Raw genomic sequence first — 15,462 nt, 5'->3', positions numbered from 1 at the left:
CCCCCCCCCCCCCCCCCCCACCCCCGCAGATCTTCCTGCCACACTAGGCCCTCCTGGATAGGGGAGAAACGGGCAACAGGGCTGGTCACTCACTAACGGAGGCTGCAGGCTGCCCTCATTTCTCTACTCCCAGCATCCTCAGCACGCATTCCCAGAGACCCTCAGGAAGATTCTACAGGAATGAAAAATGAAGGAAAAAGGATGATGGACTATGAAAGAGATGTGGATGGGTGCAGGATGCAGGCAGTCAGGCAACCGGCCTTGAAGCCTCCTCCTGGGCGCAGAAGGGGTAGGAGGACGGAGCAGCAAGAGCAGGTGCCGTGTGGGCACCAGGGCTTCAAAGAGGAGGGTATGAAGTGGGGGAGGGAAGATGGGGAATTTGTCTAGAAGCTGTATTTGCCGGACAAACACTGTTTTAACAATTACAGTGTTATGAGGACGCTGGTCTTGGAGAGGAAGCTGGAAGGGATAAGGCTGTGAAAGGGGCTGAGTCCATGACTGATTGGATGGACGGATGGACGGACGGACGGATGGACGGATGGACGGACGGATGGACGGATGGATGGATGGATGGAGTGAGCGACCGAGCGAGAGTGTGTGAGCAAACCTCAGCCCTCCCACGGTCGGAGCGGCACGCCCCGCAGGGGTCACTGCGCGCCCCGGGGGCGGGACGGGGGCGCAGGCGCGGCGGGCGCGGCGGGCGCGGAGGCCCTCCGGGGGGGGGGCGGAGCGGGGCGGACTAGAGGCGGGGTTAGGGAAAGGGACTCGAACACCAGCCAAACTTCCGGTGCCTGCAGAGCGCGGAGCGGCTGCCGCACAGATAGAGGCTGCACGGGCAGAGGCTGCAGGGCGGACGCGCGGCAGGGCGCAGCCATGGTCAAGATCAGCTTCCAGCCCGCCGTGGCCGGCATCAAGGGCGACAAGGCCGATAAGGCGTCGGCGTCGAACGCCGCGCCGGCCCCGGCCGCCGAGATCCTGCTGACGCCCGCTCAGGTAAGAGGGGCCGGGGGGCTCAGGCTGGAGTCTGGGGGCGAGGCGCGCCCCGCCGGCCCCGGGAACTGTTCGAGGCGTATCGGGGCCCCGGAGCCGTGACCGGAGGGAGTGAGGGTCCGGAATGGGCCCCCCAACCCAAAGTGGGGAGGGGGCTTGGGTCCTCTCCAATCCTCCTCTCCTAAAGCGGCAGCCGAAAGCAAAAGTCCGGGGAGTGGGAGGGGTCCGAATCGCTGGTCCCCGAGTGGGGAAGCACTCAAGGTCTCTTCCAAAAGTGGAGGGGCCCTAAGCGGCTGGCCCCAAAACTGGGGAAGGGGCCGGTAGGAGGAAGTTGGAGGAATGCTGGTGGGGGGTATGCGTCTGTTTCTAATCAAGGGGGAGGGGCCGAGAGTCGAGCCCCAGGTGGGGGATGGGAGGAGGGTGGGATGTTGTTTCCCCAAAGTAGAGAGGTGGGTCAGGATTGGTGGGGAATGGCTGGGGGTGGGGGGGGAAGGGNCTGGTGCCAACGAAGGGGGAGGGGCCGTTGATTTCGTCCCAAATGTGGGGCTGCGAGGGGCGGGGAGTGTGCTGCAGGTCTGCACCTGAATTGGTGGACCAGAAAGTGAAGAAATGGAAATAAACCAGAACCGGCCCGGCTGCATGTCTGGGATTCGAGGTTTGAGGTTCGAGGTTCGAGGTTATAAGGCGAGGCGCCCAGACCTCACCCCACCCCCTGCCGTCTAGACCTCCCGGCTCTCGCTCTGGGCTGCTCCCCTCCATCCCGTGGGGAGGCTCCCCCACTGCCCGGGTGCCCTCCCGCATCCCGGAGGCTCTTTGTGGGGGCGGGCCTCGGTGCACCCCGCCCCCTCGGGCGTCCTCCCCCTCCTCCCCCTTCCCTCCGGCGGAGGGGAGAGAAGGCATTTCCGCCAGTGGAAAACTGTCTGAGCTGCGTGGAGTCTGACCCGGAGAGGGCAGGACGCGTGGCGGGCGGGGAGGGGAGGGAGAGCTGGTCCAGCCAGGCTGTATTTTTGCTCCGGCAAAGGTGTCCACGTAGCCGTAGTCTCCGGCGGTCTTGGGGTGCACCAAGCGGTCGCATCTAGACTGCACCTCCAAAGTCTTTGTCCACTCCCCTTCTCTGCCCGCTTCTGGCTTCTGATGAGTCTTCCTCAGCGCCAAGGTCCCTCCCCAAGTTTTGTGGCTCAGATTCAGCCTTGCCCGGAGTATTACCCGCGGCCTGCAGGGGAAGACTTGGGTCCTGGGCGGCGAAAGAGAGGACACTTGAGAGGGGCCTCAGAGGTGGGTGTCAGATCCTGAGCAAAGACCCTGAGTGAGGAATGCACAGAGAAGCCGCAGGCCAGCTCCCCTGCCCGGTGTGGTCACTGCATCATCCAGGACCACCTGGGTTGGGTTAGGGCGTTGCTATGCACCCCCAACCAGAGCAACTCCATCCTCATCCCATGTGTAGCCTGGCAGGAGGCATTTCATATTTGAACACCCTGGTCTGCAGCTTTAAAAGTTTGCAAGGGTCTCTTCAAGCTTCCTTCTTCCCTTCACCAGGGAACCAGCTTCCTCTGTTCCTCTCAGCCCCCGGACAGAGCAGGGCTGGGACCTTGCCCCTTTCTTCTCCCAGGGCCTGCAGCCCAGCTCAGGCCAGGAATTCAGGCCCTGCCTCTGAGGGCTGTTAGGGTTCCAGCAGAAGGGAGGACCAACCAGACAGCAGGATGTAATTCAAAGTCTGAGAAGGCCCACCAAATTTCACAGGAGTGGCACATTCTCCAGCCGCGGGCTGCTGGTGGTGTGGGGCTGGATGGCGACGCTGGCGTCACCTGGGTAGTAACTGATACCCAGCTTCTGGCGCTGAAATCCAGCGTCCTCTCCTCCCCCTCACCCAGCGTGAAATGGAAATATCAACATCTTCCTGGTGCTGTTTGTAATGGCGGGGAGCCTGCGAGCCTCCTCTCCCAAACCTTGTTAGTGGCTCAGGGTCCCCTGTGTCCCCTGTGTCTTGATTTGGCACGGAGGAGCGCGGGGGGGCCCAGGAGGAGGATGAAAATCCTGGCACCTCTAGGACAGAGCTGCATATCAGTAACCGATCATAGCTCCCCAGGGCCCTGTGGTGATACAGAGGGGCTTTGGACTTAGGTGTTGGTTCTGCCCGGCACCTGCTGGAATTGGAGCAGGGGGGAGAGTTCACTGCTCTGGGCCCGTTGTGCCCTCACCTGGCCAAGGCGCACATCCCCACTCCTCCACCCCACCCCTACCCACCCACCGCGGTGGGGAGTGGATGGAGCCCCCCTCTCCTGCCTCTGGCAGGGAGCACAGCAGGTGCCCAGCGTTCATAGGGCAGAGGGCCACCATTGAGTAGGGCACAAAGCAGAAGGTGGGTGGGACAGGCAGGCCAACTGGGAGGCCCAGCCTTCTCCTTTATCAAGACAGAGCATTTGAGGTTTGCCCCATGCTGATGGGGACGCAGAGGAAAGCTTATTAGAAGGTGTCTTCTAGCTGAGGACTACCCGATCACCCTCTTTCGTTACTGAACTGGACTCAAAAATCAGATAGAAAGGCCTGGAAGGACCACTCGGTGAAGAAATGAGTTTGTGAACGCTCTCAGCCCTGAGCTCCCCTGTGGCTGTTCGATGAAAACGTCCACCTGCGCGCCACCCCAGGGGGCCGGGGCGAGACAGCGGCAGCACCTTCACGGCAGGGCTCCCTCCGGCTTCTGAGCAAAAACTCAAATACAAGGAGGATTCTGTCCCTGGACCTGCTGCTGGAAGGAAGTGCCTCAGTGGGCCGGGAAGGGATGGGGGTGGGGGCCCAGCTGGGCCTCCAGCTGCCCACCCTCCCTTTGGCGCTTCCCTCTGAGGTAATGAGAAGCCTGCGCTGATGGGCGACTGGCGGGGAGCCAGCCTGGAAAGTGGGCTGGCCGGGAAGCATCCCCTCTTAGCACGCGCTGGCTAGATCATTCTTCCCCTTTGGAGGCCTAGCGGCCAGCCCTGCACCTCTCCGCCCAGCTCCGCTCTCCCCTCGATCTGCCTGTGCCTGAGTGCACACGCGCGCGCGCGCACACGCAGCCAGGTGTAGGCATGTGCAGACAGGACTGGGCTCGGGGGCTGCGGATGGGCTTTGGGGGCTGCAAGAGGAGAGAGACATGTTCAATACCATCCTTTCTTCAGCGCCGGCTAATTTTCTCCTTGGCTTTGCCTTTGATTAATGGCTCCTGCGTTGCCCCTTCCCCCAGCCTGCATACCTGGGGATCAGATTTCATTTTCTGAGTCCTGGCCTCAGGCTCTTGGCGGGAAGGAGCTGGGTCTCCCGGTGTGGTTGGGGGGGGGTCCCCTGCCAGCCGGGAGGGCGGACCTGGCCGGACCTGGCCGGGCATGGAGTGCTCCTGCCCCAGTACCCGCTGGCCCTGCCTGCCTTGCTGAGGGTCCTGCCCCGGGGGCCGGGTGGGGGGCTTCGGGTGGTCCGGTCCCAGGCCTGCCCGAGGGACTTGGGCTTTAGGCTTTTGCATACATCATGGTGGTTTTTCCCTTCCCTTTCTATTTCCCTCTCTTTTCGCTTTTCTGGGCCGGTCCTTGCCTGTTTCAAGGCTGTCAGCAGACTGCCAGGGAGGCTGAGTTCCTCTTAGAAAAAAAATGTTTATGGTAAAGTCATGGAAGTGCAGCCCGGCTACCCGCCCCCCCCAACACACACAACTCAACTCTCCAAGTTCTCTGTCCCCCAGGAGAGCTCTTCCAGCAGCCAGCTTTGCTCTTCCTCCTTTGGAGCCTTTGTTCTCTGGAGTCTCGTCTTGACTGTCAGGAACCGAATAAATGCAGAGCAGAGGGTTGTGTGGGAGTTCTCAGGGCTCCGCGCGCTGAGCCCAAGCCGCTGAGCCACACGACAGGAATGGGGTTCCATGACCCCCTGTCATTAACCCAGCTGCCTGTACATTGAACCCAGTTCTGTGTGCTCCGATGCCCACTCGCCCTACGCCCACTCGGTCTGTCTGTCTGTCTCTCACACACAACACATCGGTGACCTTGAATGTGGTCTGCAGCCTGGGAAAGCAAGATGCTGAGGGGGAATGAAGCTGAGGAGGGCCAGGCAAGAGCCCCTCCCCCTCCAGCTGCCAGCCTGGGCCGCAGCAAGTGCAATTCTGGCCCCCCGCCAGCCTCCTCCCCTAGCAGCCTGCAATTGTAGTTTAATCTGCTTGCAGTTAATTTGGACATTGTTACCGAGGAACTGTAGCTGGGGGGCTCTCCAGGAGCCATGGGAGTCCGCTGAGTTAATGCTCCAGTTGGCCGGGTTCCCCTTGACCGCCGTGGCCCTGGCTTTGCTAAACCATTTAATGAGCGCCATTGCGGGCCTCAGTGCAGCGGGCAGGGGAGGCCCAGGCCCGTCTTGGTCCCCGGACGGCTGGCTCACGTGCCCCACACGAGTGCACAGCGAGGCACTTTGTTCAGAAAGCCCAGTTGCCTTGGAAACAGTAGGCAGTGTTTTTCTACTTTCTAAATGGAAGCCCCCCCAAAGGCCTGGCTGCTCCATGTGGGGGGTGGCATTTCCCTGGGTCTCCAGCATGACAAGTGAAGCAGCTGGGGGGGTCTCAGGAAGCAGGCTTCTCCACGGTTCTGGGTGAGCCAGACAGCCAGGAATCCCCAGGTTCTCTGTTGTATTGTGTGGGGCCCCGTGAGCAATGGCAGCTTCTGGGCAGATTCAGGGGCCCTCCCTCCTGTGTGGGGCTTGGTGTCTGAAGTCCCTTTTGTCTGAAAGCAGGGACATCCACGGCTCCCAGTCTGCCTTCTGGCAAGCTCTGGTCCTGCTTTCCCTTCCAGCCTGCTGCTCAGCCATGACACTTGTGAGGTCCCGGCCCTGCAGGCGGAAGGGGCACGGGCTGGGGAGGGCAGCTGAGCCTCAGGTATGCACTAGGGGGTTGTCAGTCGTGGTGGGATCGGGAGCGGTGTGTTAGCCCCAGACATGTGAGGGGTATGTCCACTGCACATCTAGGAAAGGTGGGGGATCCTCAGCCTGCCCGGTGATCCCCTCAGAGTAAGCACGCAGGGTGGTACCCAGGGGGCCCCCTGGAGGCCATTTTCTCCTCAGCCACGTAGCCACCACCATGCTCACTCCTCCCCAGGCCCTTCAAAACACCTCCCCAGCCAGAAGCCGAAAGGCCGCTTTAAAACCCGGAGGCCTCCGTGTCTGTGGACTTCATCCGTGGAGCTGGCCCAGAGGCTCCTTCACTTGTGGCCCATTGACTTTGTTTTGTTTTGTTGTTTTTAAAAGCAGCTCTCCCAAGCTTGCCTCTCTGGTTTTCCTGAGCAAAAGCGTGGCCAGTGTGTAGCCTCAGCAGCTGTCCAGGGCCTCGGCCCTGCAAAGGAGAGGCTCAGCTGAGAAAAATCTGCTATTTTTATCTAGCACTTCATCCTTGACAAAGGGCTTTCAGGTTCTTTGTCTCTTTTAATCCTTGCGTCTTCACATTTCCAGAGAGAAGCTGTGGAGGGGAAGGGGGAAGGTGGCAATGCTCCCCTCACGGGGATCCCAGTCCCTGCTGGGGCCCCTCTCCACTTCCGGTCACCGCTCACCCCACTGCATATGAATGTCCCACTTCCCCCGCTGGTGCAGGCAGCCTGGCCTGTCTCCCAGGTCAGCCATGGTTCTTTGGGACCCACTCAATACTCTGGAGGAGCAGAAAGGCCAGCACCTCATCTGCAGGAGCCCCTGGGGAGCTTGCTCTTTGTGGGCCCCCCTGTGGCAGCAGCTGTCCCTGTGGGACCTTGGTTAGGGAACCCCAGGGCACCCCAGGGTGTGAGCCAACGCTAGCCAGGTGGGTGGTCTCACGAACTTGCCTCTCTGGTCTTGGTCACAGGCCCCCCCAGCAGGGCTGAGGTGGTGGGAGCCCCAGCGCTCAGCTACTGAGTTTGGGGCAATGGGTTTGGCCTCCCACCCCTGCCAGGCAAGCTCCCTGGAGGGCAGACTGGGGTGTTGGGGAGCAGGCTGGGCCGGGGCACTTCTCTGTCCCGTGGTGCAGAGGCTGGGCACTAGCTGGTTTGGTGACAGATGTGCCCAGGGAGGGGGAGGGGCCTCCAGGTGCTTTTGTCCTTTTCCTGGGTGTGGCTGAGTGGGAGAGCCCCAAGCAGGGAGGCGTTTGCCCCTCTGATGGTACTCCCCATTGCTTCCTGAGACCTGGGCCCCATACCCTGAATTCTCTAAGCCAGGGGCCCTCAGGGGTTGGGACCTGAGCAGCCCAACAGGCCCCATGCCCCACCCCCACTAGGCCAGGCTCCCCTGTGCTGTGCTGAGAGATAAGGGCCTATCTGTCCGAGGTACCTGGGACCTGAGCTGCGTCCCCAGCCCCCAGGGTAAAGGGAGAGGGGACACATGGCACAAAGGGGGCTAAGCCAGCAGTTCATGGCATACGTGGAGTGAGAAGCTTCTGGCATCCAGGCTGGCGCTCCTTGCCTTCCCCCACACTGCCTCAGCTCCTGGAGGTTGAGGGGGGTAGTCTTTGGGACCGGACTCTGCCCTCACCCTGACTGTATCTGGACCCCATGGAGAGAGATTGAATGGGGACAGTGGAGGCAGAGGCAGGCCTGGGCTTCTGCAACAGCTCCCAGGAGGGGTTCGGGCCTGGGTTCGGGCAGGGGTGTGGGGGGTAGACATGAGACATGACATGAGAGATGGCCAAGGACACGGAGCTCCTGAAAAGCCTGAATCATGACACGGTCAAGCAGTGTTACTAAGTTCTACACACACACCTTGGTCCACCAGCCCAGACATGTGTGGCCTGGAAGAAGGTCAGCTTAACTTGCTGCTTCTTGGCTGCCCTGAGGCGACGGTCCTGAGCCCAGCTGGCTCCCCAGAGCGGGTTTTTTCCGGAAGCCTCCTGCCTTGGCCTCCCTGATGGCAGCTGCTGCCACCGTAGCCACGTTTCCCTCCTGGCAGAAGTGCCCTGGCTTCCGGAAGCCTCCACACTTCATCCTTGAGGCTCCACTCCTGACAGCCTGTGTGACACTGCTGGCCAGTTGCCAGTGTGGGGCCGAAGCTCACCCCCGCCCCCCCCCCGCTGGCTGCGCTGTGCCCAGCAGGGATCACAGGCTCAGGGCTGCCTGGCCAGAAGGACACCAGCACCATACCCAGACCCCGTGGGCCTCCTGGAACCTCCGTCTCCCTCAACCAGTGACCACTCCCTGCCACAGCCTTCTTGGTGGAACCTGGAAACCACCTCCCACTGCCCCGGTTCTGGTCCACCCTGTGCACTACCGCGTTTGGGTGGATCCGAAGCCTTCCCTGGCTCCCCATTGCCCAGAGCAGCAGTTCCCAGCCTGCCCAGTGCACCCCAATTCCTACAGGTTCCTGGGTCTGGTGCAATTATGAAGGCCATGTCTGTGCTTCCCCCATTCTGTGTTTAAGAGAGAATACTGTGGTCACAGCTGGGGTAATGAAGAGGACTAATGGCCTGGGTAATCCAGATGGGCCTGCTTGATCCCAGGGCGTCATTCTGTTTGGCTTCGATGTGGGTCTCAGTTTTTCTTTACCTGGGAAGAAACTGGGGAGGCCCGGGCAAGGCATTCCTTCCAAATGGTGCTGCGTGTGTCCCCAGCACTGCCCCTCCCTCTCCCCCTCATTCATCCCCCGCCTCCAGCTTGTCCCAAGGCTCAGTCCTGGCCAGCACAGTGAAGTCGGCAATTCGCACTTCGGGAGAGGGGCGGGAGGATCCCGGGAGGGACGGGACCACCACCTGGCTGAGCTGCACCGCGATCCACAGGAGGAGCGGCCCCCGCCACAGCGCTACAAGAAGGGGGGCTCTGTGGGCGGCGCGTGCTACCTGTCGATGGGCCTGGTCGTGTTGCTTATGGGCCTCGTGTTCGCCTCCGTCTACATCTACAGATACTTCTTCCTTGCACAGGTGAGGCCAGGTGGGAGGGAGGCATGGCGCTCAGGGAAAGGGGGTGTTTACAGGGGACTGCAGGGAGGTGGTGGGAGTGGCAGTGTGGGCCGTGAGAGCCAGGTGAGAGGGGCAGCAGGTGACCTGCCCCCGGGTGGGAGTGGGTGCCCAGCCAAGCCCAGAAACCCTGCGTCCTCCCGCCAGGGGGCCTCCTTGGGCACGTGCCAGCCCATGCAGCCCCTTGCCTGGTCCAGGAGATGGGAACAGAGCCTGGTCCTCTGACCCCCACAGACCCTGGTAGACTGTCCTCACCTGTTTGCAGACACCTGAGGCCCAACAGGGAACTCTCCCAGGAGCACAGTGAGCAGTGGGGGAGCTGGAACTGGAATCTGTGACCCCTTCCCACGCTGTCACCCTGAAGTCTTATCACCAGAAACTCAGATCCAACAGAAATTGGATCTCTATGATCCCTCCAGAGCCGGACCCTATGCCCAAGGGTCATGCTTTAAGGACTTGCGTTCCTTGGACGTTTATTTGGATTCTAAAACAAAGAAGGTAGACGGTGGGTTAAGGGACAGATTCACTACCACCCTTTCCTGCAAGGGGCGGCCTCCACCCATGGTAGCATCCCGGGTTATGTCCTCACACCGGCAGTCAGGGCCTGCAGCTGGGCGGGAGAACCGGTCAGGGTCACCGTGACCTTGTGATCAGTCCAGACCTGGGGATGGAGCCGGTGCCACCAAGGTGGTTCAATTAGAGCTCAAAAGAATAACCCTAAGTACAACACCGGGAATTTCAGCCCCAGACACAGAGGCTGGGAATTGCCAGTCATTTACGACCCATGTGACCTCTCCCCACCCTCAAGCAATGGTTTTTAACTTTGTTACTTTGTTTTTTCCATGATGGAAATTACTGAAGAGTTTTTGTATTCCATGTGACTTTCCCCTGGAAACCTCAGCTCCCACGCACCTGCCGACTTCCCTTTTGTTTGGCATGCCCCCCCAGCTCCTCCCCATCTTCCCCCTCCACGACCAGCTCCCCATATGTTCTCGGTTCTCGCTCCCCCCCCCCCCCCCGCAGGCCCTTCCTGAGGACCCGAGGACCCTCCTGCTCTAGGTCCGTGTTCCCTCTGTTCCCAGCCCCAACTTGTGCTCTCCTGGGGCTCCTCACCCCACTGCTTGCTGGGGAATGGGGACATGTCAGAGCAGCCTCCGAGTCTGTGCCCTGGACAGCGTGATTCATGTGTGATGATTCAGCCCCCTGGGAGAGCTGACACGAAAACAGAGGAAGGGCCATCCCGATGGCAGGCCAGTAGTCTGCCCACGGATCTGGGGAGGCCCCTGGAGAGGGACAGGTGGGCACACTGGTCCATGGGCTCAGCTACTTGGCTTCAGTCATGTCACACTGCCTCCCCCACCCTGGATAAGGGGGCGATTCGACTGGCTGTTCACATAGGGGCCCAGGGTTTGTCAGGATTGCTCAATGGGCACAAGGTCCCGGGAAGGTGGTGGGACTTGTGTGAGATTGGACACGGAGCTGGCTACCTCTCAAAGACTCTCCTGCCTCCCGGGTACCCCACAGGTCCCATCCTGTTCAATTCGGGGCTCCTGTGTTTGCCCCTGAGAGCCAAGGAGGTTGTCCACCAAGGACCCAGCAGAGCCGGCTCACCCGCCCTCTCCCTGACTCCCCATGTTTCTCAGTTTCTTCATCTGTGAAATGGGACTCATTGGCCCACCCTTCCCGCTTGCTGAGGCCCTGGGGTCCTGGCACGGTGAGGTTGGCGGGGTAGGCAGGGTGTCTGCACTAAGGGCACTGTGTGACCAATCTCTCTGTCTCTCCTCCCCCCTTGCTCAGCTGGCCCGAGACAATTTCTTCCACTGCGGGGTTCTGTACGAGGACTCCCTGTCCTCCCAGGTCCGGACACGGATGGAGCTGGAGGAGGACGTGAAGATCTACCTCGAAGAGAACTACGAGCGCATCAACGTGCCAGTGCCCCAGTTTGGCGGCGGTGACCCCGCAGACATCATTCATGACTTCCAGCGGGTGAGGCCGGCCGGGGCTGGGGCAGGAGTGGTGGAAGGGTGTCCTGAGGACCCAGAGCCCCCCTTCCATCAGGGGTCATGTGAAAGGAGAGCAGGAGCGAAAGGAGAAGGCCAGTGGCCCTAGTCCCTCCTTTGAGTATGTACTGTGTAACGGCAAGTATGGGCAGGAGACGGTGGCTTAGTTGCTCGGGATTTTAAGGACACTGCTTTCGTTACGGAGGCAGTGCTTCTCACTGAACGCAAGCTAGCCATGATGGATCTTCCCCTCGGCCACCTGCCCACGGCAGACGCTGGCCACCATGGGCAAGGCCAGTGTTCCTGTTCACTGGGTATCTTGTGTTGACGTTTTCTGGAGGTGTGGCACGCCCACCGTCAAGGGCATGGAGTGCACAGCTTAGTGGATTATCCCAGAGGCTACACGCAGTGCCATCCAGATCAAGATTTGGAATTTTGCGGGCGCCCCAGAAGGTTCCCTTGTGCCCCTCCCCCCAGCCTGTGCCCCCTCCCCAGTGGTAACCATCGTTTGCACTTCTTTTTCTTCCCCCTAAGATTTTATTGATTTATTTGAGAGAGAGCACAAGCAGGAGTGGGGGGAGGCAGTGGGAGAGGGGGAAGCAGATTCCCTGCTGAGCAGGGAGCCCACAGGGCTCGATCCCAAGACCCCAGGATCATGACCTGAGTGGAAGGCAGCCGCTTAACCCTTCAAACACGCCCACCCCTTGCACTTCCGCTGCCAGCGACAGTTTTGCGGCCGGTGAAATGCAGGCTCCCCAGCTGTCTGTCCCCCGTGCTCACTTCCCAGAGCTTCCTATGGATTCTCCAGTGCGATCCCTTCACTCTGTATCCTGGACGTTCTTGTCACCGCAGCCCGCAGGGAGCCAGGGCTGGAGCATCTCCTGCCAAGGGTCCAGGCTGTCCGCAGGGATGACAGGACCTCGCAGGGGTGATAAAATGCACACTTGGAACGTTACTGTCTTCCCCAAACCCCAGCTCTGTGACCGCAGCAGAAGAACCCTCATAATAGCTGAGGCGCTGGACGCTTGGTGTTTTTCATGTAGCGAGTGGAAGCTTCCACAAACACGGGCGAGGCGAGGAGCAGGAATTGGGGGAATCACACTGGCATGGCAGGGCTGGTGCCTCTGCTGGCTGGAGGCCTCCTGGCCTGCAGAGCCTGACACGGCCCCTCCTCCCGCTCAGGGGCTCACCGCCTACCATGACATCTCCCTGGACAAGTGCTATGTTATCGAGCTCAACACCACCATCGTGCTGCCCCCCCGAAACTTCTGGGAGCTCCTCATGAATGTGAAGGTGAGCAGCACCCCTCACGGCATCTTGCCGCCCCCCCCCCGGGGGGTGCCAGGCCTGGGGCAAGGGAGGTTCCTGCGTTGGGGGTGTTGCTGTCAGCTGGGCCCAGCACCCCAGGTTGGTCCTCCATCCTCCATCTTCCTTCTCCCACATCCAGGTCAACGGCCCCCTTTTCTTCTCCCTATTGTGCTCTGGCTCCCTCTCTTGCGAAGAGTCCCGGGACCAGCTTCCTCAGCCCCCTAGGCCGTGCCCCACGTGGCAGTGCAGGGAACCCCCCCCCCCGAGCAGCACTCCCCCTTGGGCGGGAGACCAGACTCCCCCACATGCAGCATTGGGGCGCAACCAGAAACTGCTTGGGAGCATTCAGAGGACGAGCCATGGAGGCCGTGGATGGGGGAGGCGGGCGGGCGGGGACCGCGAGTGAGCAGCACGGGGGCGAGGGGAACGTGGGGCGGGCAGGGGAGCGTGAGGCGGGAGAGCCCTACGTGCTGACCAGGCGCTGCGGCTGCTGCCTTCGCAGAGAGGGACCTACCTCCCGCAGACGTACATCATCCAGGAGGAGATGGTGGTGACGGAGCACGTCAGCGACAAGGAGGCCCTGGGCTCCTTCATCTACCACCTGTGCAGTGGGAAGGACACCTACCGGCTGCGGCGCCGGGCCACCCGGAGGCGTGAGTGGCCGGCTCCACCCGTCTGGGCCCCTGCCCTGAGCTCTAGGTCCCGGCCATCGTCCAGCCCTGCCTGGCCTGGGAGCTGGAGACCAGCCGTCAGGGAGCTCAGATCGTAGCAGTAATAGCAGCTCATGGTAACGAAGCACTTCCCACGGGCCAGGCTCTGGTTCACGCTCTTTACGTCCTTCTAAGAGTGTGTAAGTTGTCGTCATCCTCATCGTTGTTCTTGCTGCCCCTTGAAAGATGAGGAAACGGAGGGACAGAGAGGTTAAGTAACGCCCCCAAGGTCACACAGCGGGAAAGGTGGCAGAGCCGGGCAGTCTGGCTCCAGCTCTTGAGCTCTCTCACCCCGTCAGTGCACTGCCTCTGGATGAGTCTGGGTGTCAACTCCTGAGCCACCCCCCTGCCCCCACCCTCAGGGTCCTGAGGTCCCGCTCAGGTTCCAAGGCTGGTAGCCTCTGTGGCCCAGCCAGCACCGGCCAGGACACAGTCCTCACTGAGATTCTCTCTTCCCTCCCAGGGATCAACAAGCGAGGGGCCAAGAACTGCAACGCCATCCGCCACTTCGAGAACACCTTCGTGGTGGAGACCCTCATCTGTGGGGTGGTGTGACGGCCTCCCCCTCCAGGCCCCACCCCTGCCCTCTTCCTTGTTTCTCTTCCGGCCACTCTGGCCCTCTTCCCTGCCCTCGCTTAGCTTGTACTTTGGACACCTTTCCATAGATGTGACGTGTCTCCTGGTTCTTTTCCAGCCCTGCCCGCCTCCCCGTACCAGAGCCGTGACCTCTCGAGGCCCCACCTCTTCTGAGCTCCCGAGTCTGGGGGACAGGAGGGCGCCCCGGGGTGGTTTCCGTGACCACCGTCCTGCAGTCAGGTCCGCCTGGGCCAGCCCACAGCTGCACTGGCAGCCCAGGGGAAAGGCTGGGCGGAGGGGCTGGGCTCAGGGGGGTCCTGGGCGAGGGGACAGGAAGGATGTGGTATGGGGTTCAGAAATGTCTGCACAGTTGGGAAAGTCCCAAAAGGCTTGTTCCTTGGACAGTCCTGTGTCCAGATTCCCAGATCTGGGCTAAGGATGGGGGAGTGTGCCCAGGGATGGGCCCACCCAGAGCACAAGGGAAGGTGGAGTCCTAGGGGCTCCCCCAGGACTCCTGTCAGTGCCTTCAGCCCACCAGTGGGAGCCTGCAGTGAGGGGTGAGGACAGGTCTGTCAAGCACAATCGTTCTCTGAGTGGAACCAAAGAAGGGAGGAGCCAGGATCCCCCTGGCCCCCCAGGAGCACAAGCGTGGGGTCCTGCGGCCATGGCCACAGGCATGGAACAGAGGGGGGCCGCTCCCACCCTGTCGGCGGGCAGCCCTGCGGGGCTGAGCGCTGAGCAGAGCCGAGGGGGTGGGCTCGTTGCTTTCTCCAAGCTTGGAGCTGTTTTAGAAGATAATGTGGGGGAAAGGGAGAGCCACCTGGTACTTGTACACCCTGCCGCCTCCTCGTTCTGAGATTCCGTCCCCCTCGGCGTTGGGGGAACGCAGCCTTTTTTCCTCTTCCTTCTCACTTTTGCATGTTTTTACTGATCATTCAATATGCTAACCGTCCTCAGCCCTGAGCCTTGAAGAGGAGGTTCCGACGCCTCCGGTCAGACTTAGATGAAACTCTTAAATGCTTTGTATATTTTCTCAACTAGATCCCTTTTCAGAAGTGTCTGTAGAATAAAAATCTTTGACTTCTGACTTGGACTTGGGAGCAGCGGGGAGGGGTGGACCGGGTGGGGGGCAGAGGTGGGGCCGTGTCCCCTCAGTCCTCACACGTCGCTGAGCCAGGCGAATTCACATATTACAGGAAGGAGGAGGAAGGGGCTTGGAGACTGGAAGTAACTTGCCCAAGGTCATGCTGCTTTCAAGTGCCCATAAACCATCCCGTTTAGTTCCGCACGGAAGATGACATCATTATTGCTTGTCCTTAAGTACAAGGACGATGTAGTGTTCTGCACAGTTTCGAGGCAATTAGTAACCATCCCAGTGGATCTGAGCTGAGGTTGGCATGAGTCACAGGGTCGCATTCTGCAGGGAAGGAGGCAGTGGGAGAGCCAGCCCAGAGCCTTGGCCAGCTGGACCCCGGAGGCAGGACCTGGGGCGAGTGTGGGTGCCTACGCCCTTGCGGCTGGTCTGGCTCACTAATCCTGTGAGGGACATAAATGACTCAGGTTAGTGCAGACACACCTTGTTCTCAAAGGCAGTCTTGCCCAGACGTCAGTCTACATGCAATGCAATCACAAAACGCCGATAGGATTTATTGTTTGACTTGACACAGTTCTTTTGGGAAAGTCAACGTGGGGAATGGTCTGGTAAATCCTCAGAAGGGGAAAGAACAGTCTCCAGGTTTTAAGCATCATAAACTACCATAATTAAGGAGTTACATGTAGCAAAGGAGGTCGATAGGACAATGGAGGGCCTGGAAATTGTGTTAAATATAAGGAAATTTAATGGGGTACGTATAGGTTCCTTTTAGCGGAACAGCTGGCTAGTCATTTTGACAAAAATTAACCTGGATCCTACTTCCCTGTCACGATATTAATTCTGGATAGATGAAAGTTTTTTCAGTATGAAATGAAGCCATAA

The 15,462-nt window shown here is 60.3% G+C and overlaps 1 protein-coding gene across 3 annotated transcripts in view; it reads left to right on the top strand.

The window, feature by feature from the left end:
- The window catches only part of ITM2C (integral membrane protein 2C), a 15,944-nt gene extending 1,370 nt beyond the window's left edge, over positions 1–14,574 (top strand). Inside the window, exons 1-6 of one of the 3 annotated variants that reach the window (XM_040639204.1) lie at positions 778–993; positions 8,717–8,857; positions 10,691–10,879; positions 12,076–12,186; positions 12,704–12,854; positions 13,375–14,574. In XM_040639204.1, coding sequence (XP_040495138.1) covers positions 874–993; positions 8,717–8,857; positions 10,691–10,879; positions 12,076–12,186; positions 12,704–12,854; positions 13,375–13,466 — 804 coding nt within the window. In that variant the 5' untranslated portion in view covers positions 778–873 and the 3' untranslated portion in view covers positions 13,467–14,574. Of the gene's footprint in view, positions 1–777; positions 994–8,716; positions 8,858–10,690; positions 10,880–12,075; positions 12,187–12,703; positions 12,855–13,374 lie in introns of those variants that run through there. The other 2 variants (XM_040639210.1, XM_040639219.1) reach the window with 2 other exon arrangements.
- Positions 14,575–15,462: the final 888 nt, after the last annotated feature.

Source organism: Ursus maritimus, unplaced genomic scaffold (genome assembly GCF_017311325.1).
Source record: "Ursus maritimus isolate PB19 unplaced genomic scaffold, ASM1731132v1 scaffold_1, whole genome shotgun sequence".
NCBI classification, from domain to species: domain Eukaryota; kingdom Metazoa; phylum Chordata; class Mammalia; order Carnivora; family Ursidae; genus Ursus; species Ursus maritimus.
This window is presented reverse-complemented; position numbering and strand designations above follow the sequence as displayed.